This window comes from Taudactylus pleione, unplaced genomic scaffold, assembly GCF_031769625.1.
Source record: "Taudactylus pleione unplaced genomic scaffold, aTauple2 ptg000065l, whole genome shotgun sequence".
NCBI classification, from domain to species: Eukaryota; Metazoa; Chordata; class Amphibia; order Anura; family Myobatrachidae; genus Taudactylus; species Taudactylus pleione.
In genome coordinates, this window is record NW_028284467.1 from 9660887 (window position 1) to 9684886 (window position 24000).

General features: G+C 46.0%; 1 protein-coding gene across 1 annotated transcript in view; it reads right to left on the reverse strand.

Moving 5' to 3' along the window:
* The window catches only part of TFCP2 (transcription factor CP2), a 111142-nt gene that overhangs the window by 45429 nt on the left and 41713 nt on the right, over positions 1 to 24000 (reverse strand). The window contains exons 4-7 of the mRNA XM_088465940.1: positions 16670 to 16775; positions 15485 to 15591; positions 14096 to 14248; positions 10820 to 10930 (exon numbers count right to left, since the gene is read on the reverse strand). Coding sequence (XP_088322066.1) covers positions 10820 to 10930; positions 14096 to 14248; positions 15485 to 15591; positions 16670 to 16775 — 477 coding nt within the window. The remainder of the gene's footprint in view (positions 1 to 10819; positions 10931 to 14095; positions 14249 to 15484; positions 15592 to 16669; positions 16776 to 24000) is intronic.

Sequence of the window (24000 nt, forward strand, 5' to 3'; positions counted from 1 at the left end):
CACACATACATACATATATATATATATATATATACATACACACACACACAGTCGGGTGCATAAATATTGGGACATTGACAGAATTTTCATATTTTGGCCTCTATTCACCACCACAATGGCTTTAAAATAAAACAAACAAGATGTGCTTTAACTGCACACTTTCAGATTTAATTTGAGGGTAATAACATCCAAATCAGGTGAACGGTGTAGGAATTACAACGGTTTCTATATGTGCCCCCCACTTTTTAAGGGGCTAAAAGTAATGGGTCTATCAACTCAAAAGCTATTTCATGGACAGGTGTGGGCTATTCCCTCGTTATTTCATTATCAATTAAGCAGGTAAAAGGTCTGGAGTTGATTCTAGGTGTGACATTTGCATTTGGAATCAGTTGCTGTTGACTCTCAATATGAGATCCAAAGAGCTGTCACTATCAGTGAAGCAAGCCATCATTAGGCTGAAAAATCAAAACAAACCCATCAGAGAGATAGCAAAAACATTAGGTGTGGCCAAATCAACTGTTTGGAACATTCTTAAAAAGAAAGAATGCACCGGAGAGCTCAGCAACACCAAAAGACCCGGAAGACCATGGAAAACAACTGTGGTGGATAACAGAAGAATTATTTCCCTGGTGAATAAAAAATATGAGATATGGTAAGAACTTACCCTTGTTATCTCTATTTCTACGAAGTCCATAGGGTTCCACAGGATACCTTGGGGTATAGGTGTGACGTCAGTCGCAGGGCACCAAAGAGTTAAGCTTTCAGCCTCCCAGGATGCACTAGGTCCCCCTCCTATACCCCGCCCCCAGGCCAAGGCACCTCAGTTAGTTACCAAGCCATAGGCCGGAGGAGGAGAAGGAAGAGAGAGAACAAAGATCTGGACACATACAAGAATCACATTCTCACCAGAGGGAGACGGAAAACCGGTGACCAGAGCAAAGCCCATCTGCAGCACAGGTGCGACAGGGCGGGAGTCCTGTGGAACCCTATGGACTTCGTAGAAATAGAGATAACAAGGGTAAGTTCTTACCATATCTCATATTTTCTACTTCAGGGTCCATAGGGTATCCACAGGATACCTTGGGGATGTCCCAAAGCAGTATCCTTTAAGGGTGGGGACGCTCCTGTGCAGAAAGGAGAATCCGCCGCCCGAAGGAAGCATCCTGAGAGGCGAAGGTGTCAAACCTGTAATACCTCACGAAGGTATGGACAGAAGACCACGTAGCAGCCTTGCAGATCTGAACTGCCGAGGCACCACGTCAAGCTGCCCACGAAGGACCCACAGACCTAGTGGAATGAGCCTTCAGAGAAGGAGGGACCGGTAGGCCTTCATGAAGATAAGCTTCAGAAATAGCCATACGGATCCAGGCTGCCAAAGTTTGCTTTGAAGCAGGCCAACCCTTTTTACAGAAGCCATAGAGGACAACAAAGCGTCCGACTTCCTAAACAAAGAAGTGCGGTCCACATAAGTCCTTAAGGCCCGCACAACATCCAAAGAGGCCTCACCCACGGAAAGACCCGGTGAGTTAAAGGCCGGAACAACTATTTCCTCGTTAACCTGAAACTGGGAAACAACTTTGGGGAGAAACTCGGGCCGAGTGCGGAGCACTGCCCTGTTCCCATGAAAAAAACCAAGAAAGGGGGTCTACAAGAAAGAGCCCCTAACTCAGAAACACGTCTGGCTGAAGCAACGGCCAGAAGGAAAACAGTCTTAGCTGTTAGCCATTTAATATCCACTGAGCCCAGTGGTTCAAACGGCGGTCCTTGGAGAGTCCTCAGGACCACAGCCAAATCCCAAGGCGCCACAGGTGGAACAAAGGGCGGCTGAATACGGAGAACACCTTGCATAAAGGTGCGCACATCCGGGATTGTAGCAATCCTACGGTGAAACCAGACAGATAGGGCCGAAACCTGTACCTTCAAAGAAGCAAGGCGAAGCCCATGATCTAGTCCCGCTTGCAGGAAGGCGAGAATCCGAGACAGACGAAACTCCCGCGGTGCATAACCTCTCGGTCGACACCACTGGAAGAACGTATGCCACACGCGATGGTATATCCTCGCGGAAGACGGTTTCCGAGCTCGTAACATGGTACACAGCATAGAGCTGGCAAACCCCCAGGACCTCAGCATGGCTGTCTCAACAGCCACGCCGCCAAAGACAGCCGAGTCAGGTCCGGGTGAAGACAAGGACCCTGAGACAGAAGGTCCGGTCGTAGCGGCAACCGCAGAGGACTGTCCACGGACAGACCCTGAAGGTCTGAGAACCAGTGCCGTCTGGGCCACGCGGGAGCTATCAACAGGAGCGTCCCTCCTTCCTGTTTGAATTTCCGGATTACCCGTGGAAGAAGGGAGACCGGAGGGAACAGGTATGCGAACCTGAACGTCCACCGGACGGACAGAGCATCCACCAGAGACGCCCCTTCGTCTCTTGTGCGAGACCCGTACACCGGCAACTTGTTGTTGTGCCGGGACGCCATGAGGTCGATTTCTGGAAGACCCCACCTGTCCACCAGTAGTTGAAAAACGTCCGGGTGCAGGGACCATTCCCCTGGATGAACGTCCTGGCGACTTAGAAAGTCCGCCTCCCAATTTAGCACTCCCGGGATGAAGACCGCTGATATGGCCGGAAGATTGCGCTCCGCCCAAACCAGGATCCGAGAGACCTCTACGAGAGCCGCCCGACTGCGAGTTCCTCCTTGCCTGTTTATGTAGGCCACGGTGGTAGCATTGTCCGACTGGACCTGCACCGGGTGACCCTGGAGAAACCGCTGTGCCTGCAGGAGAGCATTGAAGACCGCACGGAGTTCCAAGATATTTATTGGAAGCTCCGCTTCTGTCGGTGTCCACCTGCCCTGGAACAAGTGTGGACCCGAAACTGCTCCCCAGCCCCGAAGACTGGCGTCCGTTGTCAACAGGACCCAATTTGGAACCCAGAACGGACGTCCCTTGTTGAGGTGGGTCATCTTTAACCACCACGCAAGGGACAGGCGAACCTCCGGGGTGAGCACAATCGTCTGGAACTTCAGAGACTGAGGCAGCCCGTTCCACTTGGACAGGATCAGGTGCTGCAGAGGTCTAGAGTGAAACTGGGCGTATTCCACCATGTCGAACACCGACACCATGGAGCCCAGTAACCTCATCGCCGAGTGTAAGGACACCCGGCGGCTGTGCAGACAACTGCGCACCCTTGACTGTAAAGCAGAGATCTTGTCCTCCGTCACGAAGATCCTTTGCTGTCCCGAGTCCAATAAGGCTCCAAGATGCAGAATCCTCCGAGACGGGATTAGAGTGGACTTCTGCCAGTTAATTAGCCAGCCGTGCCGTTGCAGCAGTGCAATGGTCAGGTCCAAGTGGTGTAACAGGAGCTCTGGAGATCCTGCCACCAATAACAGGTCGTCCAAGTACGGCAACATGCGGACTCCTTGCAGCCGCAGAGAAGCCGCCATGACCGCCATAGCGTCCTGTATGTCCAATGACACCATGTAGTCCCCAGGTTCCAGCGCCAGAATGATGGACCGTAGGGTCTCCATCCGAAACTTCGGGACCCGCAAAGACTTGTTGAGTGCTTTGAGGTTGAGAATCGGACGATATGACCCATTGGGTTTCTGTACCAAAAATAGATTTGAATAGAAACCCTGGCCCCTCTGGGAGAATGGAACAGGCACTATAACTCCAGCCTGGAGCATAGTGTGCAATACCTTCCGCAGCTCCGTAGCCTTGTTCCGGTCTGATGGTAGACCCGTGGTGAAGAATCGAGCCGGGGGTCTGTGCCGGAAGGAGAGGGCGTACCCGTGAGAGACCACCTCCAGAACCCAAGTGTCTGTCGTAGTGAACGACCAACACCGGGAGAACTGCAGCAGGCGGCCTCCCACCCTGGGATCCCCCAAGGGGAGACCCGGACCGTCAGGCCGCAGGCTTGTCATCTGGCTTGGGGGCCGGACGTCTGGTACTCCATGCCTGTTTCCGGGGCTTGCCCGATTTCTTAGGGCCAGCCTGTCGAGGAAAAGACTGTGGTTTGGGCCTGCCCTGGGCCCTAGATGACCGAAAGGACGATGGTCCAGAACCAGAAGGAGCAGCGGCCGACGGGAGACAAGCAGATTTGGCTGCCGCCAGCGTGGCCACAATCTTATCCAGATCCGGACCGAAGAGAACTTCTCCGGTAAACGGCAACGCTTCCAGACCTTTCTTGGATCTGCGTCCGCCTTCCAGGATCGCAGCCACAAGGTGCGACGAGCAGCTACCGCTGCTGAAGAAATTCTAGACACCAGAGTACTAATGTCTAGAGCCGCCTCGTTGATGTAGGTGGCCGAATCACGGAGATTGCCAATCAACTCCGCTTGTTCGGCCGGACAGTCGGATTCAAAAGAAGCCTCTAATGAATCCGCCCAGCGCTCCATCGCTCTGGCAACCCAGCAAATGGCCATAGCCGGCCGTGCTGCCCCCCCTGCAAGGGAATAAGCGGACTTCAGGCAGATTTCTACCTTGCGGTCCGTAGCATCCTTAAGGGAGGACATGGATGGCATCGGCAATGTGGCACTACGGACAAGACGGGTCACGTGAGAATCCACCTGTGGAGGGGATTCACACTTAGCAAAATAATTATCCGCGAACGGATAAGCCACCGCCAGGCGTCTCTGCGGCTGGTATCTTTTGCCAGGTTGTTTCCACGCCTCCTCTAAATGGTCCACCAACTGACCCGAAAGAGGAAAGACTGTGGCATCGCCCTTCACATCTTTGAAAAAGGCATACTTAGATTTAGCCGCTGGGGGAACTTCGTCCTCAATCACCAAGGCTGTGCGGACCGCCCGAATAAGTCCAGGAATATATACTTTGGACTTAGCATCAGCGTCCTTAGTATGGAAAGGTTCCTGATCGTAAGGATCCAGAATCTCCCCATCATCAGACGTCCCTTCGTCATCCTCATAAGGAGCGGACAGAGACGCCACCGGCCTTTTATGAGGCCGCATCACAGACTCCCCTTGCAATACATCCGACAAGTGCTGTAAAGAACTCGTCAGGGAGTTAACCCACGCTGGCTCCTGAGAACCCGGGAGCGGGGAAATAGGGAGACTGTGGGGTACCACCAATTGTCGTGGGAAACCCTGCATGGGTGACGACACCACTGAGTGCTGGGACAAACCCATTTGTGTAAACGCGGGCTGCGGAGCTAGCTGGCCCACTAAGGTTATAAGCGCCTGAGCGAAACAAGCCCAGGGCGGCTCCTGTACCGGTGCTGTAACCGTAATAGGCCGCGCCATAGACAAACACTGCCGGCAGAGGCCCTCCGCGCTACCCTCCCCCTCCGCTAACAGTACTTTACACGTAGCACACTGTAGCCGGAGAGGAAAATCACTTTCAGACATGATGGCACCAAGTATGTGACCACTCTCACCAATTATATATTAAATAGGCGAGAGACCATCCTGCAGCACCGCACCGCAAGGGCTTAGCAGAAAGGACAGGGACAGTAATAAAGCTGACAGTTAGAAGAAAAGTTACAGGCAGCAGCGCTAGCACAGTCACATACAATGAAAAGAAAAATCAATTCCTGCACTAACAGCGCTGATCACTCAACTACGCAGACACAGGGCCTGGTAGGACACAGCGCATCATACACAGACCTGACCCAAATCGGAGGAGAGGTATGCGGGGGGACCCAGACCACGATGCTTCCGTCCAGTGCTTCCAGCAGCGTTCACCATGCGTTGGAAAGATGGCCGCCGAGGAGCAGAGAGGAGGCTGGCCTGGGGGAGGAGCGCTGCTACAGGACCAGTCGGCAATGTGCAGAGAGGGCTGTGTGCAGCGGGGGAGGCGCCGGCTGTGAGACAGTGAAGGCGCGCTCCCCTGGCATGCATTTAACCCCCGGGACGCCGCAGCGCTACCGCCCTGCTGCGGTCCGCTGTCCCAGGGGGTAGTGGAAGCGCAGGTTCATACCTGGCTCCACGCTGCAGCCAGTCCCCAGGGAGCCCCCATGTAACAGCGGGGACCCACCTGCTTACCTTGCTGTCCCCCTTGAATCCGGCCATGGTCTGGAACATCTGGGGTCACCGCTAGCTGTGACCCCAGATGCTCACCAGCATCCCCGGATCGGTACCGGCGTTCTGGTACCAGCGGGGGTGTAGGGAAGACAGCATGGACGTCAGGACTGACTGTCCATGCTGTTCATCCAGATGTGCAGCCACAGCTGCATGAAGAAAAAGCTTCAGGGGCTCTTCTAGCCCCCACTCCAACAGGTGCACTCGACTCCAGCCGGGCACCAAACTAAACTGAGGTGCCTTGGCTCGGGGGCGGGGTATAGGAGGGGGACCCTAGTGCATCCTGGGAGGCTGAAAGCTTAACTCTATGGTGCCCGATGACTGACGTCACACCTATACCCCAAGGTATCCTGTGGATACCCTATGGACCCTGAAGTAGAAAAACCCTTTCACAACAGTTGGGCAAATCAAGAACACTCTCCAGGAGGTAGGTGTATATGTGTCAAAGTCCACAATCAAGAGAAGACTTCACAAGAGTGAATATAGAGGGTTCACCACAATATGTAAACCAATGGTGATCCACAAAAACAGGAAGACCAGATTAGAGTTTGCCAAACAACATCTAAAAAAGCCATTACAGTTCTGGAACAACATCCTATGGACAGATGAGACAAATATCAACTTGTACCAGAGTGATGGGAAGAGAAGAGTATGGAGAAGGAAAGGAACTGCTCATGATCCAAAACATACCACCTCATCAGTGAAGCATGGTGGTGGTAGTGTCATGGCATGGGCATGTATGGCTGCCAATGGAACTGGTTCCCTTGTATTTATTGATGATGTGACTGCTGACAAAAGCAGCAGAATGAATTCTGAAGTGTTTCGGGCAATATTATATGCTCATATTTAGTCAAATGCTTCAGAACTCATTGGACGGCGCTTCACAGTGCAGATGGACAATGACCCGAAGCATACTGCAAAAGCAACCAAAGAGTTTGTAAGGCTAAAAAGTGGAATGTTATACAATGGCCAATTCAATCCCCTGACCTGAATCCGATTGAGCATGCATTTCACTTGATGAAGACAAAACTGAAGGGAAATGCCCCAAGAACAAGCAGGAACTGAAGACATTTGCAGTAGAGGCCTGGCAGAGCATCACCCGGGATGAAACCCAGCGTCTGATGAAGTCTATGCGTTCCAGACTTTAGGCTGTAATTGCCTGCAAAGTTTGTCCCATTACTTTTGGCCCCTTAAAAAGTGGGAGGCACATATAGAAACCGTTGTAATTCCTACACCGTTTCAAAGCCATTGTGGTGGTGAATAGAGGCCAAAATATGAATATTCTGTCAATGTCCCAATATTTATGCACCTGACAGAGTGTGTGTGTGTGTTTGTTTTTATATATATTTGTAGCAGGGGGACCGGCACTCTCAACTTACTGTTTTTATTTACTGGGGTGCTCTTTAGGTAGACTGTCAGTATCCCAGAAATATAGTTACAATTTTTCTTTTGGTGAAAAATAAAGGCACTCTCCAGGTTTCTTTGTATTGGCAATATTAATCAGCTTTATGAGCATACCAATATAATTTGCCAATATTTCGGTTCTGCTGAACCTTTGTCAAGGCATCAATTTTCATAACATCATTTTGTATTTACTGCATCAAGTTCAGTGGGATTATGGCATGCTGCTGTCTGGAAGAGTGAGCAGTCATTATTGAAGAATTAGGGTACACTGAATAGAGTCAGTGAAGTATTACTAAAAACAGGGAAGAATAGTTCTTCAAAATAGTATGCTATAAGAAGTTTATATACAGTATATTGGTGCAAATCCAAGTTGATGAAGGCACAAGATTTCGGCATACCTCAAATTATGGACTTTCATCAGGAGGGTTTACAGAAAGGTCTTGCCCTCAAGTACATTGAAGGTACAGGTTGTACAGTATGTGCACGGAGCATATTAATGATTATTTTCAGTTGATCTAATAAAGAGATTCTGCCAAATTGCCAAAATAATTTGCCCCAGGATAAATCTTTTGGGGCATCTTGAGATCTCAAGTTTGTTTTAGGTATATTTTTGCAGTTCCAAAGGTTCTGCTAATAAAGTATCACATTCGAATAAATATTTTTGGGAGCAATCACATCTGTCAGATGAATGGGGGAACGTCATGCTTTAATGGCAATAGGACCCATTTCTGGATGTATATTCACAAAGTAGTACTGGGAACAAATCCTTCATCTTTTCTACAGTGGTTTCCTAGTATCAACTAAAAAATTGTGCTTCTGGCTGTGTACTGAACCAGTAAATAAAAAGTAAGAAAAATTACATACACTGGTTCGGGTTAGTTTTATTTCAATATATATTTCTAGAACAAAGGATGTTAGAAAAACAGAACACCTCTGTGTGCTTCCTGAAGAGGCAGCTTGCTTACAACACGCTTGCACAATCAGAAGTGAAATCAAAGGACAATAAGAGGAAATTACATGAGGTGCCACATATATTACAGGCAAATACCAAGAACAGTGGTGACTTCCGATGCTCAGAGCCCAGGTGATCTTTGCAAAGCACCAGGACTGTCATCACTCCATAGTTTCCAAACATTGCCTTATGGGTGTCATTTTTAGGACATTCTATTAGAAAGAAGACTCTTCAAGCAATTGGTCAGTACATAAGTGGATTCTGGGTAGTTACGGTTAAAAGCATTTCTCTGGATCCATCTGGAGAAGACTGAACTACCATGGGTGTAGAGGGCGTTGTCCTGGAAAAGGCACTTCTGTAAAATAAACTTGTTTGCTGCCATCTCTTCACCCTATACACCCTTCTACCATCTTGGACTTCAGTTTATAACTAAAAAAGCCCACAGGAGACACCCACACAACTAAAGGAACGGGACCATTATATTCATAGCAGCAGGCAGCCACCACTAACAAGAGGACAGAATAGGTTTAGCACAACCTAACCGTTGTGATAAGAAGGACAGAACCATCAACTGCCCGGACCAGATCTACCACCCTGGCCGTTTGACCCCACTCAACATGTGGGAGCCTAGGCTAGCGTTATGTACCACCCATTAGACAGCTGGATCTACAGTCAGTAGGTGGTAATGTAGCCTGGCCTGCCAAACCTGGAAAATCCAGGAAGAGGACCGTGACTGCATAAATTAGTAAGCAAAGCAGCACCCCATAGATAAGTGGGGACAGGACCTAGAAAGATTACAATCAGCCAAGCGAATCAGCACCTAACCATTATAGAATGTGAAGGAGTACTGGATATAACCTTAAAGGGATAGAAAGACAACAGTCTCCATACGATAATTCGGAGAGGACAGTCACTATACAGTAAGGAAGACCAGACACACTACAATATCGCTGTGAGCTCTTGCCAGGCACCGGGTCCAGGTCAATGCATGTTTTATCAGGTGACCCCTTTAGAAATGATCGGACCGCCTCCGCCCTTGTAGTTCCAGGCTTTGCAAGTCACAACAAGAGCTAGAGGCTGGAGCAATGAGGAAAGGGGGGTTAGTTCTGGCCACGGCGCACAGAACGCAGTCCTGGGCACCTGCAGCCAGAACAAGGTGCGAAGATGTCCCCGCTGGGGGGACCCCCGCCGGGACACTGGAGAACTGGAGGTGGGAGTAGCGGACAGTTCGCTGATGAGTGCCCCAAGCTTGCCTCTTCTGGCGGAGCTCAGAGAAGTCCATACAGTAAAAGAAAAGAAAACTGCTGCCTGAACAGCAAAAAGTCCAAGATACCTCCATGTGCCAGAGATAAATGAGAAATCTTTGTGCATGAACTGATCTGTGCACAATATTTTGACCCACCTCCCTACATTTGCTTGCTTCGGTACATAACATACGTCAAATTAGGTTTACATAATCATTTAATTTCTTTGAAGTACTCCAAGGTAGCCCTAATAATTCCATTTCTTCCATTGGGTTACTATATGTTTCAGATGCTGCTTAGTAAGTTGTACAAATACAAGGAAGGAAAGGAGGAACTTTTCCCATCGCTCAATTTGCTTATTTGTAAGTAATAGCTTCTTTATCAGGAGAAATAATACTTTCTAATCAATTGTTAGACATTCAGGGCTGCAATTTCCCTTCTGTTTCAGTGACTCATATTAAGTTTTGGTGGTGGGGGGGGTTAAAAAGCCTTGAAGCACTAGGTTTACTGACTTCACCAGTCAGCAATATAATGATCAGTCATTGAATTGAGGTGTGCTTTTTATGTGCTTTTTATTTAGATGTTGCATTCCTGCCTCTGTAATCAGCGTGCCCACCCCAGTGCAGCATACCGGTAGTATTACTTGCTGACCCGCCTATGCAGTATGATGAAGTGGAAGTATCACAGAATGTATATTGGTCAGTGGGTGGGTAACAAGGAAGATACAACTTCAAGCTACACTCAAATTAGACACATGATAAACTGTATATTTGTAATTTCATCAAATCCAGCCTTAAAAAGCAGGTACTATCATAAAAAGAAACAGCAACCAATAAAGAAAACCACAAAGACTATTGATTCGTGTTAAAGAATAATTTCATTTCAAACTTTAGAAAAAAAAGCTTTATCCAGACTTCAAATCTCAAAACTGTGGATGATTCTATCATCTACAGCTTTCAAGATAGGGGAACCATCTACTGTAGTATATTTGAAGATCTAATAAGAATGGGATAACCCATTACTAGTGGGGCTGAACGTTACTGCACGGCAGTCAGGGGAGGTTTAGCAGGATGACACAAGTCGGAAGCATAGAGAATACTGTTTTTAGATTGTAAAATGTGTCTGTAAAGGTGAAAACCATTTGGGGTGTGATGGCAGCAATAAATTAGACACAAGTTGTTTACCTCTGTGAGGATTGTGGTCTCATAGGAAGGCTGATATTTCTCCTTCTCTAGTGGCGTTCGCTTCTCCATCTTTTCCCGGTCAGTTTTCTGCTTTCGGTCGGCTCCTTTAGGCTACACGTTTATTAGATACAATAAGAATTACATGACAATAAAACAAATGCACCTTTTAACCACAAGCCTGTTTTTGAGGAATTAAGCAAGTAGTAAGTTCCACTGCTGCGCACCTATACCGTATACAATAGCATTGCTGTGTTCATTTATGCCTCAATTCCAAGTTGTTGAAGTAATTAAAAATGACTCCTGTGTAGTAAAGGCACAATGAGTGGGAGCAATGTGAATATATTAGAAAGTTGTAGTACAAGTCTGTAATAATAAACTTTATTTTATCTTCAGAAGACCAAGGCCTAAGTTTCTGCAAATAATCTAAATGGTTAAAAACCAGCAACAAGCAGGTTCACGGTTCAAAACAATGTAATGTTCTCTAAAACAGTAAATTAACACACAATTAAAATGAATAAATCCTGGAGCTTAATAAATTCCTTAGGTAACTGCTTACATTGTCCTTCACAAAAGGTCACTAAAGTCCTCAGGAAAAGGAATATCTTAGTATTAGATGTAAGACACACACTAAGCATGTTCCAGAAGTCACCGCTCTGGTTGAGCAGACTAAAGTCAGATACACACTGGTTGATATGTCATCCACATCGGGAAGTGTGTACCCGCTGACAATGCGCACTCACGCGCGTCGTGAGCGAACATCACTAGCCAGTGGGGGCCATGCTGCCGAATGCAGCATGGCCACCGGTGTCACAACATCGCTCCCGGCATCAGCAAGTGTGTACGCACTTGCCGATGCCGGGACCCTTCACACGAGACATCGGTTGGGTACACATCGTTAAATGTGTGTACCCAACATAAGTATCCTGCAGTGGTTTTTTTCTTTGAGGATAAGAAATGAAAACACAGAGTACAAGACAGATCTACTTCTATTGTTAATCTGGCCATACATGGACCATTCCTGTCACTTGGCATTTTTAAGATGCTGGCAGTACAGTATATAAGTAATGTTAATAAATGCAGTCCCCACACAACTTTATATATTTTCTTTTTCTACACTCACACATCCCCCTGGCCGTAGGCCAATATTTCTGTGTGACTGGTTCATACAGCCCACCAACAACCCCTGCAACCTGGCTGGACCAATATGCAATATGTAGCACTTAGCCTTGTGTAAGCTTGACAGCAGGCCCTCTTACCTCTTAATTTGTCTGTTATTACCCAATCTAATTTTATTACTGTTTTGTTCCCAATTGTAAAGCATAAAAGGTATAGGATGGCACTATGGGGGAGATGTATTATAGCTTGCTTCCTGCTTAGCCTCATTACCAAGGCGAAGTAGGAAGCACCAACTATGAGATGTATTAATATCTCATCGACCGGAGCAGGGGGAAGTGATAACTCCCCCCTCTGGCGATCCCCGCAAGAGACCAGTGCATCTGCCTAGTGCTGATGCGCTGTGTCTCAGTCCTGGCCAGCTCCACCGAGCATACGCGGGATCTCGTACGTTACGCGGGATCTCGCAAGTTTCGCGAGATCCCACGTGCAGCCTGGAGCCAGCAGCCCCCTCAACAGGGACAGCCCTGTCCCTGCTGTGGGGATAGGGCATCGCCAGGCTGTAGCTATCGATAGTGACAGCTGCAACGGGCGGAATGGTCAGGCGAACTGACCGTTCATGCATAGCCCTGTCTATCAGCGCTGCTACCTTGTAGATAGCAGCGCCGATAATGACAGGGGCGCATAGGGAGAAACTGTATCAGAGCACATAACGTGCGCTGATGCCGCTTTGGTGGTTAATATATCTCCCCCTATATAAATGATAAGAAATAAATTTGTAATGAGCAAAAGGACCAGTGTGAACCTACTAGTAGGTGACCCTATAGGACAATCTCCAGCCATACAGCATATCAAAAGCCTGATCATTTTAACTGAGTCATAGTCACACACACAAGCTGATCGTATTCATCTGCGGTCATCATCCCACCACATTTACTAACATGTCAGATAATGATCCAATCAACTCTGTTCAGACTTTTATGTTGCATTTGTCACTTTTATCTATGCAATATTACTATGATAACCCCAAAATGGCCTGCAACTATATAGCCCCTATGGCATCTAATAATAATAATAATAATAAAAAAAAAAAAAAACATTGCTGCAATTTTGGTTCTAATGATGCAATGCACAGTGGTACTGCCAAAGTATTACAAACGTAACATAATGGAAAGGTTTCAGATCACTAAGCAAATGCCCATAAATCAGCATGACTAAAAACACTTAGAGAAACGTGACCCATTTTTAAAGGCTGTGCCGAGTTGGTAAAAACTCACAACATGTGCCTTACACTGAAGGTGACATGGGATGGGCAGATCACTGATACTAAGAAATGAATGAAAAGACAAAGCTAACAAATCATTGCTTAATAAATTTGGCAACTGTCCTGGGTTCCCTGCTTTCTCTAGACATTTGCACGCAAGGTCGTGGCAATGAAACACAATTAACCCTTTTCCACCTTCATTTAACGTCAACAGGATAAAAATTATTGCAGAGAGAACAAAGAACAAAACTGCAGGCAGGTGGGTGCAGGCATGAGCTCTTGTTCCAGATTACTGTACAACCCCTTTTCCCAAATATTTGGTGGACAGGAGCCAATGTAGTGCAGCCAGCACTGGTTGAATGTTCAGGCCTGGAGAACTGTCATTTATATTTAAATGAAGGAAAAATGCCTGAGGCAAAAAGCTTATGTCTGGCATGAAAATCATTGTAGCAGAATAGCAGTCAGACCAGTTGCAGCCTTGTAGAGGAGTACAATTCCTAGAATGAGCTACTGAAATGAAGACAACATTATCTGCGGTAACATACTATATGTGACCAGAGTTGAAGGACCCTCAGTCTACACTTACAGGAATTTCTGCTCGTCTAAAATCTACTCCTCCTGTGTATTTGCTGAAAATGGTATTTCCAAAACAGTAAAAACTTTTAACTTATAAAACTTATTTTATTTTCTACTTCATCACTTCACTTTTATATCTGATTATAGCAATGAACTTCTAATTTGATTACCATCAGCCTTTCATATGACAGTGAAACTAAAAATCAAATACCATGAAGATCTGGATAACACTTTTCTGAACTGAAAAACTAGGCACTGAGGGGAACTCAGATTACACGGCAGGAATGTAATTGTTTCTTACAGGGTGCGGAACCTTTCCATACCTTGAAGACTTTGATCTGACAGCTAGCTGAGTGCAGGTGCTCTGTATATTCTCCATTCTCGTTCTCTTTGAAAGTATCTATTTGGATTCGGAAGGGTACACCTTTCTCACCCCCATGTTTCCTCATGGTAAATTCGGTACTAATGCAGTGTACCTAAAACAGAGAAAGAAAGATATGGTCAGGAAACCCATGCCTACAAATCTTCCTCACTTCTGTTTATTACAATACACTGGGGTGTGAGCGTAAAAGAAAATTTAGCATCTAGCAGCAGGCAGGAGTCAAATGTATTTTTTTCTGTTGTATACAAAGGTGAAATCTATTAGAAATCATGCTCCCATTAACAAATCATAATGGGGAAATTGTTACATAACAGCAATATCCTTGTATAGAGAAGGCTGGCTGACAGGTCATGTTTTGGGATGCAAGGACACAGTGTATAGGGTAATGGTAGTCACAGGTGCACTATTTTATAGAGCAGACCTTATCTAGGGTCTATTCTATAAAACAGAGGAGATTGAGATAAGATCTTCTGCAACTCATTATAAGATAAGACTCGTGTTAACCCACTATAGTTATTGTAACCCTCCCCTGCACTTTAAACACAAGTGTGAACCAGAGTGTAGAGCAATGTATTATTAATGAATGACAACTTATGACTGTGGATACCTGGAAGCAGTAGTGCAAGGACATAATTTACGTGGCACTTACAGGGTCAGATCATATTCGGACACACAATGAAGCAGCCATTTTTGTGGGCTAAACCAAAACACTCACTCATTAGGCATGGAAAATGTGTCTAGGAATGCTGGCCACTAAGAGAAAACTAGCGTTCGGATAGGAAATGGGCACAGTGCATATGCATTGTGTAACTTTTAGATCAGTGGTCAGGGAACAGGGGTAAATTACCCCACATGGGGTAAAAATTAAATTCCTGGGGGTAATGGACGGACAGCCAGGCATGCATATGAACCATTCTATAATATAGAATGATTCATATGCATTCCCGGCTGTGCCGCAGGGAGGCTCTAAGCCGGACGCCCGCTGAGATGATATAACCAGCGGGCGCCCGGCTCCTTCCCTAGCCGGAGGCTGGAGTTCTCTTCTGAACTCCAGTTTCCACCACTCTCCATGCGCACTATGGGAGAAACGTCATGACGTCTCTCCCATAGTTCCGAGGAGCAGTCGGGCGGACAGGACGGTAGCGGACGCAGGAGCTGGGATTAAGGTAAGTGTTTTTTTTTTGTACAAGCGGCACTACAGGGGCATTATATGGGGGCACTACTATATGATTTCCTTCCTTTCAAATCAAGGGGGTAACGTCGGTGTATCTAACTATATTTTGGGATAAAAAAGTAAAAAAGTTCCCTGACCCCTGTTTTAGATCCTTACTTGAATAAACACAGATGTCCTCTTTGCAGGATCCCAGAGAAATTCAACAGTGTTAAGCTGGGTTGGATTTGCTCGCGGGTCAATAATACCCACAGACATGGGGATATCTATAAACACAACAATTATAATAATTAAAGCCTTTACAGTGAAGAATGCATCAAACAATCTGTCCTGACATATCTCAGTTATTTGTAATAGTGTATCTAAGTTTGTTGCAATTATTATTATCAAAATGGATATAGATCTTGGGCCCAAATAATTAACTATCTTGGGGCTGAAGAGCCAAGAAAATGTGTTTTTCATAAGCAGGTTACTCATCAGTAATGCAGCTCATCATGTTTAATTTACAACTCCACCTTCTTTAAACCTGTATTAATCTACAATGATTAGATCTGGAACCACTGCTTCTCAAACTCGGTCCTCAAGGCATATTATCATTCCAAGGTTTTAAGGATATCCATGCTGAAGCACAGAAGCTTAAACCACAAAACTTTAAGCTGGGTACACACCTAACAGATATATCTGCATATACTGTAACTCGATCTGTAGATGACGGTTGTTCATACACACTGAATATCATCTGTTATCCTGCCACGGGTCCCCTCCAAGCGGCTGCCACTGCAAGTGTATGGGCGGTCGGCGGATATATCTGAAATCAGCTGTGCAGTACAGCTGACGCGATATGTCTGAATGACGTCGTTCACAGACATATCACTGGTGCACAATGGCAGACGGGCACACGATATATTGGCCGATCAATTGATTGGCTAATATATTTACCAGTGTGTACCCAGCATTAGGTACTAATTAAGTCATATGTGCTTAAGCATTTATATCCTTAAGACCTGGACTGTTCAGACGTCTTGAGTTGAAGAACTGCCCTTAACCCACACTTTACTACAGAGAAAGCCCTGACAGCCCAATTTACAGAATGACTTTCTCTCAATGGATTGGAACAGTTTCCAATGAACCAGTTTTGTTTTGAATGCCAGAGACACAGATGAACAAAGTGATCATGCCAAGTCACTGGGATCCAAACCGGGTCCTGCAAGTCTTTCAATGTAATTTTCAGGTGGCCAGAAACCTAACTGCTGAACTTCTCTTTCTCCCCTAAATCAATGTTTTTGTTCCCATTAAGGAGTTCATTTCAAATTCAGTTCTGTATATCGCAATTACTCATATTACCGATGTCAAGTATTCTGTCCCCAGGCCTGTTCCACCTCCAGCCTTCCAGCTGCTGGTGCTCGGAGTACTGTAGGCGCCGATCATGGAACACCACTCGGAAGATGCTCTGCAGAAGGAGAAACAAGCAAACTGAATGAAGTGGTACAGTACAAGCAGAGGAGATTGGGTGCAAAAGATCAGAAAGTTCAAAGAATGTTCCTAAGAGTGTTTGGTAATGCAGAGAAATAATTTACATCTATTAGTGTATGACCAGCTGCTCTACAAAGGAGAAATATAAATACAAGCATACGAGTCAGTGACAGAGGACATTTTAAACAAATCTATACTGGCTATTCATACCCATTTGGCCAATACTATGATAGAACATCACAGACCTGTAATGAAAGTGTTAGAGGCCCATATTAGACCATAAAATCCTCAGGAAACAGACAAATGTTATCATCAATGCCGTGGCAGACAACAAAATATACATATTATAGAGGCATGGTGTAAAAAGCAGAGACAACTGCGCTTAGTCCAACCTAATATTATATGAGCCTGACAAAGTACTAGATAGGATTGAAATATACTGTAGTAGCATTAATAATAGCATAAATCTAAATAACTCCTTACATTAATACAAAGCACTATAGGTGTAGTCCAAATAAATTATATGTAATCTCAGAAAACATGGATTACTGTTTGTTAAAGGATGAATATGAAATTAAGAACTCTTATTTTTAATAATTGCTTTACTGAGAAAAATGAGAGTTATGGTAAAACTTACCTTTGTTAACTCTCTTTCTTAAGTCCATAGGGTCCACAGGGAGACTTTGGGGTGGAGATGGTGGTTGTTTGAACTTCCGAAGAACTTGAGGAAGAAAGGAGACTGGAGGGAATAGGTACGCAAACTGGAAGGTCCACTTCACTGATAATGCACCTACAAGGGTTGTCTCGGCATCTTTTGTTCTGGACCCGTACACTGGCAGTTTGTGATTGTGTAGGGAGGCCATGAGGTCTACCTCTGGGAGGCCCCACCTGCTCACTAGGAGTTGAAAAACCTCTTGTTGAAGAGACCTTCCCCAGGATGCACGTTGTTGACGGCTGAGGAAGTCTGCTTCCCAATTGAGAACTCCCGGAATGAACACCACAGAGATGGCCGGGAGGTGACCCTCGGCCCATGTCAGACTGCATGACACTTCTGTCATCACTGCCCGACTTTGAGTGCCTCCTTGATGGTTGATATAAGTCACTGTTGTGGCATTGTCAGACTGTACCTGTACAGGTTTTCCGTGAAGTATGTTCTGGGCCAGCATGAGGGCCCTGTAGACAGCTCGAAGTTCCAATACGTTGATTGGCAAGGCTGATTCGACCGATTTCCAGCGACCCTGAAAGGAGTGTGGACTGGTCACTGCGCCCCAGCCTTGGAGACTGGCATCCGTTGTTAGGAGTACCCAGTCCAGGTTCCAAAAGGGGCGAGCCTTGGTTAGAGGAGATATCTGTAGCCACCAAGAGAGGGACAGACACACCTCCGGAGAGTGTACCATTGTCTGAGCTTTGATCCGATGGGGTAACCCATTCCACCTGGAGAGGTTCAACCTCTGCAAAGGCCTGGAATGGAACGGAGCATACTCCACCATGTCGAAGGTGGACACCATAGATCCCAGAATCTGCATCACTGAGTGGATCGACACCTGTGCACTCGGAGTGTTGAGATCTTGTCTAATGCCAGAAAGATTCTCTGATCCTGAGAATTCAGCAGGGCTCCCAGATGAATCATTCTCTGTGACGGATTCAGGGAGGACTTTTTCCAGTTGATTAACCATCTGTGCTTGTGCAGGAAAGCAATGGTTAGCCGTAGATGGCGTTGAAGCACTTCTGGGGACCCTGCTAAGAGCAGGGGCTCATCCAGATATGGTAACAATCGGACCACACAAGTGGGCCACCATGACAGCCATAATTTTGGTAAACACCCGTGGAGCTGTGCATAGTCCAAAGGGCAGAGCCTGAAATTGGAAGTTTTGCTGCAGTATAGCAAACCGGAGATATCGATGATGTGATGGCGCTATAGGTACATGTAGGTACGCGTCCTGAATATCCAGAGATACCATAAAGTCCCCAGGCTCCATAGCTAGGATGATAGAGCGTAGGGTTTCCATCCTGAACCTGGGTACCCTGAGAAATTTGTTCAGGGATTTGAGGTTGAGGATAGGCCAATGGGACCCAGTCGGCTTTTGAACCAGAAAGAGCAGAATAGTAACCGGTCCCCCGCTGAGATAGCGGGACTGGCACAATTACCCCTGCTTGCAGCAAGTACTGTATGGCTTTCTGGATTTGTAAGGCCTTGCTTGGGTCTGTAGGAGGGCTGTGTAGAAAAACCGGTGGGGTGGCCATCAAAGAAATGAGAGGGCGTACCTGTGAGAGACCGCTTCTCTTTCCCGAGCATCCGTGGTGGTTTGACATCAGCACTGGGCAAACTGAGGTCGACCTCCCACTCTGGGATCCCCCAGAGGGAGGCCTGTCCAGTCAGGCTGAGGGCTTATCCTCTGATTTTGAAGCAGGATGTCTAGAGGTCCAGGCCTGCTTGGTCCTGGGCTTGGCAGCACTAGTGGAAACCGACTGCCTAAAAAAGGACCTAAAAGATGTAGTCCGAGGCTTTGCAGTAGTAGTTGCTGAAGACAGAAATGCAGTTGATGCGCCAATGTGGTTACAATCTTGTCAAGGCCAAACAAGATCTCCCCATTGTAGGGTAACACTTCTAGGCCTTTCTTGGAGTCCGCATCTGCCTTCCATGAGCGTAGCCACAGGGTACGGCGGGCAGACACTGCCGTGGCCGAGACTCTGGAGGTTAGGAGATTGGCATCCAATGTCGCTTCTCCAATATCAGAAGCTGCATCTCGTATGTGAGCAACGAAAGACATCTGATCCCTAGAAGCATCTGAGGGAAAAGAGTCTTCAAGCTCTCTATAGCTTTAGCCATGGTCGGACGGGCAACAGCCCCTGAAAGAGTATATCGATTTAAAGCAAGATTTAACCTTTCTATCTGTAGGGTCCTTCAAAGAGGATACTGTAGGGATAGGTAACGTAGCACTTTTAATTAAATAGGTAACATGCAAATCCACCGCAGGAGGAGTCTCCCATTTTGAACAGTGAGCCGCAGGAAAAGGTCAGATGTTTTTGGGGCTGAAACCTCTTAACAGGAGTCTGCCAGGCTGCTGCCATGTGTTCAGCTAATTGATCCGATAGAGGGAATTCTGCTGAAGCCACTTTCTGTTTAAACAGTGGGTGCTTTGATTTAGGGGCTGGCTCATCATCTTCTATTAAGATGGATCTAATAGCTCGCACCAAGGGAGGAATATTAATTTTAGACTGACTCTTGTCCTCCCCTGAGGGGAGTCAGTGTTAGAGAGATCGGCATCTTCTGCCTCCTCAGATGACACTTCAGAATCTGAGAGCTGCGTGGACTGTGGAGATAACACAGGAAGCTTAGGTGGTTTACTGGGTAGGGGCTTCTCACTTTGCAACATGGTATGAAAGGCTGTAGAGGTAGCCACCAGACTCTGTACTGAGCTAGAGTACGTCTACCCATGGAGGGGCACAGGAGGTACCTGTATTGCCTGAACCGGTTGTGGTAACCCCATAGGGGGAATTATCCCCGGTACCGCTAGGCGGTCCGCAATAGTAGCCAGCACCTGATAAAAAAAAGCCCAGGGGAGGGGGCTCTTGTGCAGGAGCTGGGGGTTCTGATGGGCCTGGTGGAGTATAACACTTAACACAACCCATCTTGTATCGAATCCTCCTCACTTAAGCCTGCAGAACATAATTTGCATGATAGCAGTATGGGTGCAGATGCTTGCTTGCTACTCTTGCCTTTGCTAGACATAGCTGTAGAGTAGTATAGCACACAATAAGGCACTGGGTGTAATGCAACCACTGGGTATGTAGGATACAAGTAGGAATGCAATACACTGTTCTGTCTTAGGCTTGGGCAAGCTGCAGGAGCGCGCAGCACAAATATGGCACTGTGCAGTAACCAACTGTATGTGACCACCCTCACCTATAAATGTATTGTAGAGATGTGAGGTACTGGGAAAAACCCTGAAAACACCTGTTTACAGGGTTAGGGCAAAGTCAGAAAAAAAGGGAAAGATATATACTGACAGTATAGAGAAATAGACAGACAGCACTAGTGTAAGTCACATACAATGCAGAAATACAATATGACTGCAGAATAGTACTACAATCAACTACACAGATTCTGTGGTCAGTAACTCAACATCTGGCAGGCTATAGCACTACATAACCTGACTCCAGGGAGAGGTATGTAGGGGGACCGGATCCTGTGTTTTCCTGAGAGAGTTGTGGCTGAGCCTGGAGAAAATGGCAGCCGGAGACCTCTGAGGCGGTGTGGTCGGAGGAGGAGAGCAGTTCAGGGAAGCGAGATCTGAGAGGAATGGCGCCCTGAGGGGAGGGGTCGCTTTAATGGGGAAAGCTGACCTCCCCATGCCGATTTTTTAAACACTGGGACGCTGGATTCCCGCTCTGTACCCTGGTGGCCTGGTGGATCACTTTGGACAAAGCCTGTGTTCACTCTCAGCTCCTCCGGTCTGACCTGAGACCGGAGGTATGACTGCCATCAGCGGGTCACCGCAAGCGATGACCCACCTTACCTACCCCCTTGCATCCGGGCTGCAGTCTGGGTCCGTCCGCGGGGCCAGCGGACAAGGACCCCGGAATACCCGCCGAAATCCCCAGCCGAAGCTGGCGTTGCAGCGCCCGGAGGGGTGACGGGGTGGCAGCGCAGATGTCGCTATGACAGTCTGCTACTGCACGCTCAGGATGAAGTAAAATGAAACTAAAATAATAAGCCTAAGTGCTGCCTAAACAGCTCACTGCATAATGGTGACCCGACTCCGGCCGGGCACCGACGAAACGTAGGTGCATCTGGCTCAGGAGTGGGGTATAGGGGGTTGGTCCAGTGCATTCTGAGAGCTAAAAGCTTTTATCTGTGTGGTGCCCAGTCCTCAACCACCACCTACACCCCAAGGTCTCCCTGTGGAGCCCTATGGACCATGAAGAAGAAAGGTACTTTACTGGATGAAAATTATACACAATGAACATATTCACAATTATACATATGAACATGTCTGGTGAGTAGGGAATGTTGGGTAAATGTAAACAAGCATTGTCTGCATTCAACAAAGCAAGGCAGAAAGAGAAATACAAAAATAAAACAAAATAATTACAATGCCCAATAGGTTTTCACATATATAGTTTCCACATTATGAGATCAGAAGGAACAAAGGTGTAAGACACTAGGCAATAGGGCTTATTTGATAACATAATTTAGTTGGAAATGTGAAAAACCATAGCAACCAGACACTTTTCCATTACGTAATTGTACTAGACATACAAAAGCTAATGGATGTTAGGTTGCTATAGTTCCATGCAAATTTTGCACGTAAATGTAATGTCAATAAAACCTGATGACCAAACCTCGGCGTTCTTGCAGAGGCACAATTTTACACCTTTATGGACTATTCATACGAGAGGGCTTTAACATCTTAAAATCTGTCTAGTCCACTACCCAGTTAAGGGCTGCGGTCAATATCCCGACCGCCGGAATCCCGAGGGTAAGTTGCAGGGTTGGGGTGGGTTAGCGTTAGGCACTAGGGGGAGAGTTAGGTTAGGCACTAAGGGAGGAAGGATAGAATTGGGGTGCGGGGAGGGTTAGGTTCAGGCACCGGGGAGGGAGGGTTAGGGAGAGGGGGAGAGTTAGGATACATACCGACAGGTGTCCTATACCTATTGGGATGCTGGGGTTGGGATTCTGACTGCCGGCACCCCGTACCCATGTCCCCAGTTAAGGTTATACATCTATATAATAAGCGTCTGTCTTTTATTCACGGCCAAAGTTTTGGACCCAGCAGCACCAAATTTGGCATGGCGGTGTAGTCCAACCAGGATTAGGTTTGAACTTAATCAGGGCCACACAATCCCTAAAAACGGGGACTAACATTACACAGGTTCAAGGGCTGGCTGCAGTGGAAATTGGCAGTCTGCCAAAAGCCTGTGTGAAAGCTACAAAAAGTATCCTTTTAATCTCACAGTCTGAGCAAGTGTCAAACTTTATGACTCATGCAAGTTCATATTAAATCCAGAGTTAGTCCTCTTTAAACTGCACATATATAGATTGATTGAAGACGAGACCTCAAACAGTCCAATGAGGAATTTAAAGAGGAAACAAGAAGTACTAGGCGAGGTAAAAAGAGGTGGAAAGAGGAAACAAGTTAAGGAGAGGAATGCATCAATAGTAAGCGGTATCTTCAATCTTTCCAAGTATGAATTAAGTCCAAGTGAAAATAATTTACTGTCAAAAGGTTTATAGTTTGCTCCGAATAGTGGACCTAATGGTTTTGAACTATTTGTGGATGCGAATAAATTTATTAGATCTTTAACGTTAAAGAGACATTTTATGAGAAATAATTTGAGATCGGAGGAATCTGTATCGAATAATTTACAAAATACTGGCTTAAAAGCCAAATCAAATTTTTATCCAATAGAATCGAGAGGTAGTTTTGATACTTATTTTAATCTCATTAAAAAAGATTTTGAGAAACTAGTTAATAGTAAAGGGAAAGGTAAAGATAATATTAAAAAAGATGAAAGATCAGCCATTAAAAACTTGGAGAAAAACAATAATATTGTAATAAAAAATGCTGAAAAGGGGGGGAGGGGGTTGATCGTTATCGTAGATATAGAAGATTATTTAGAAGAGTCTTATCGACTACTGAATGATCATGAAACCTATTCTAAAATAGTAGATGATCCAAGGAATAGGATTGTGGATGAGGTTAGAACATTATTGGATTATGGACTTTGTAAAGAACTGATTACTAATGATACTTGGTTAGGGCGGGGGAATGGATTTTTTCCGTGTAATAAGTGTAAAATATGTACATTTGTAAGTAGAGAAAGGAATAAAATTTGGAATTATAATAAAAGTAAATCGTGGGAAATAAAAAGTCGTATGAGTTGTATGACCACTCACGTTATATATATGTTGGAGTGCAAATGCGGCAAATGTTATATCGGAAAAACAAAACGTCCATTGAAAATTAGTGTTAGAGCATACTAGAAGCATTATAAATAATATTCAAAATCATAGTGTACCAAGACACTTTTCTACGTGTTGTAATTCCAAGTTAGAAAATTTCACATTTAAGGCTATTGAGCATGTTAGGTTAGATGAAAGAGGAGGGGATATTTTAAGATTACTATCAAAGAGAGAGACTTTTTGGATATACTCTCTGAATACACTGGCTCCGTTTGGACTTAATGAAACTTATGAT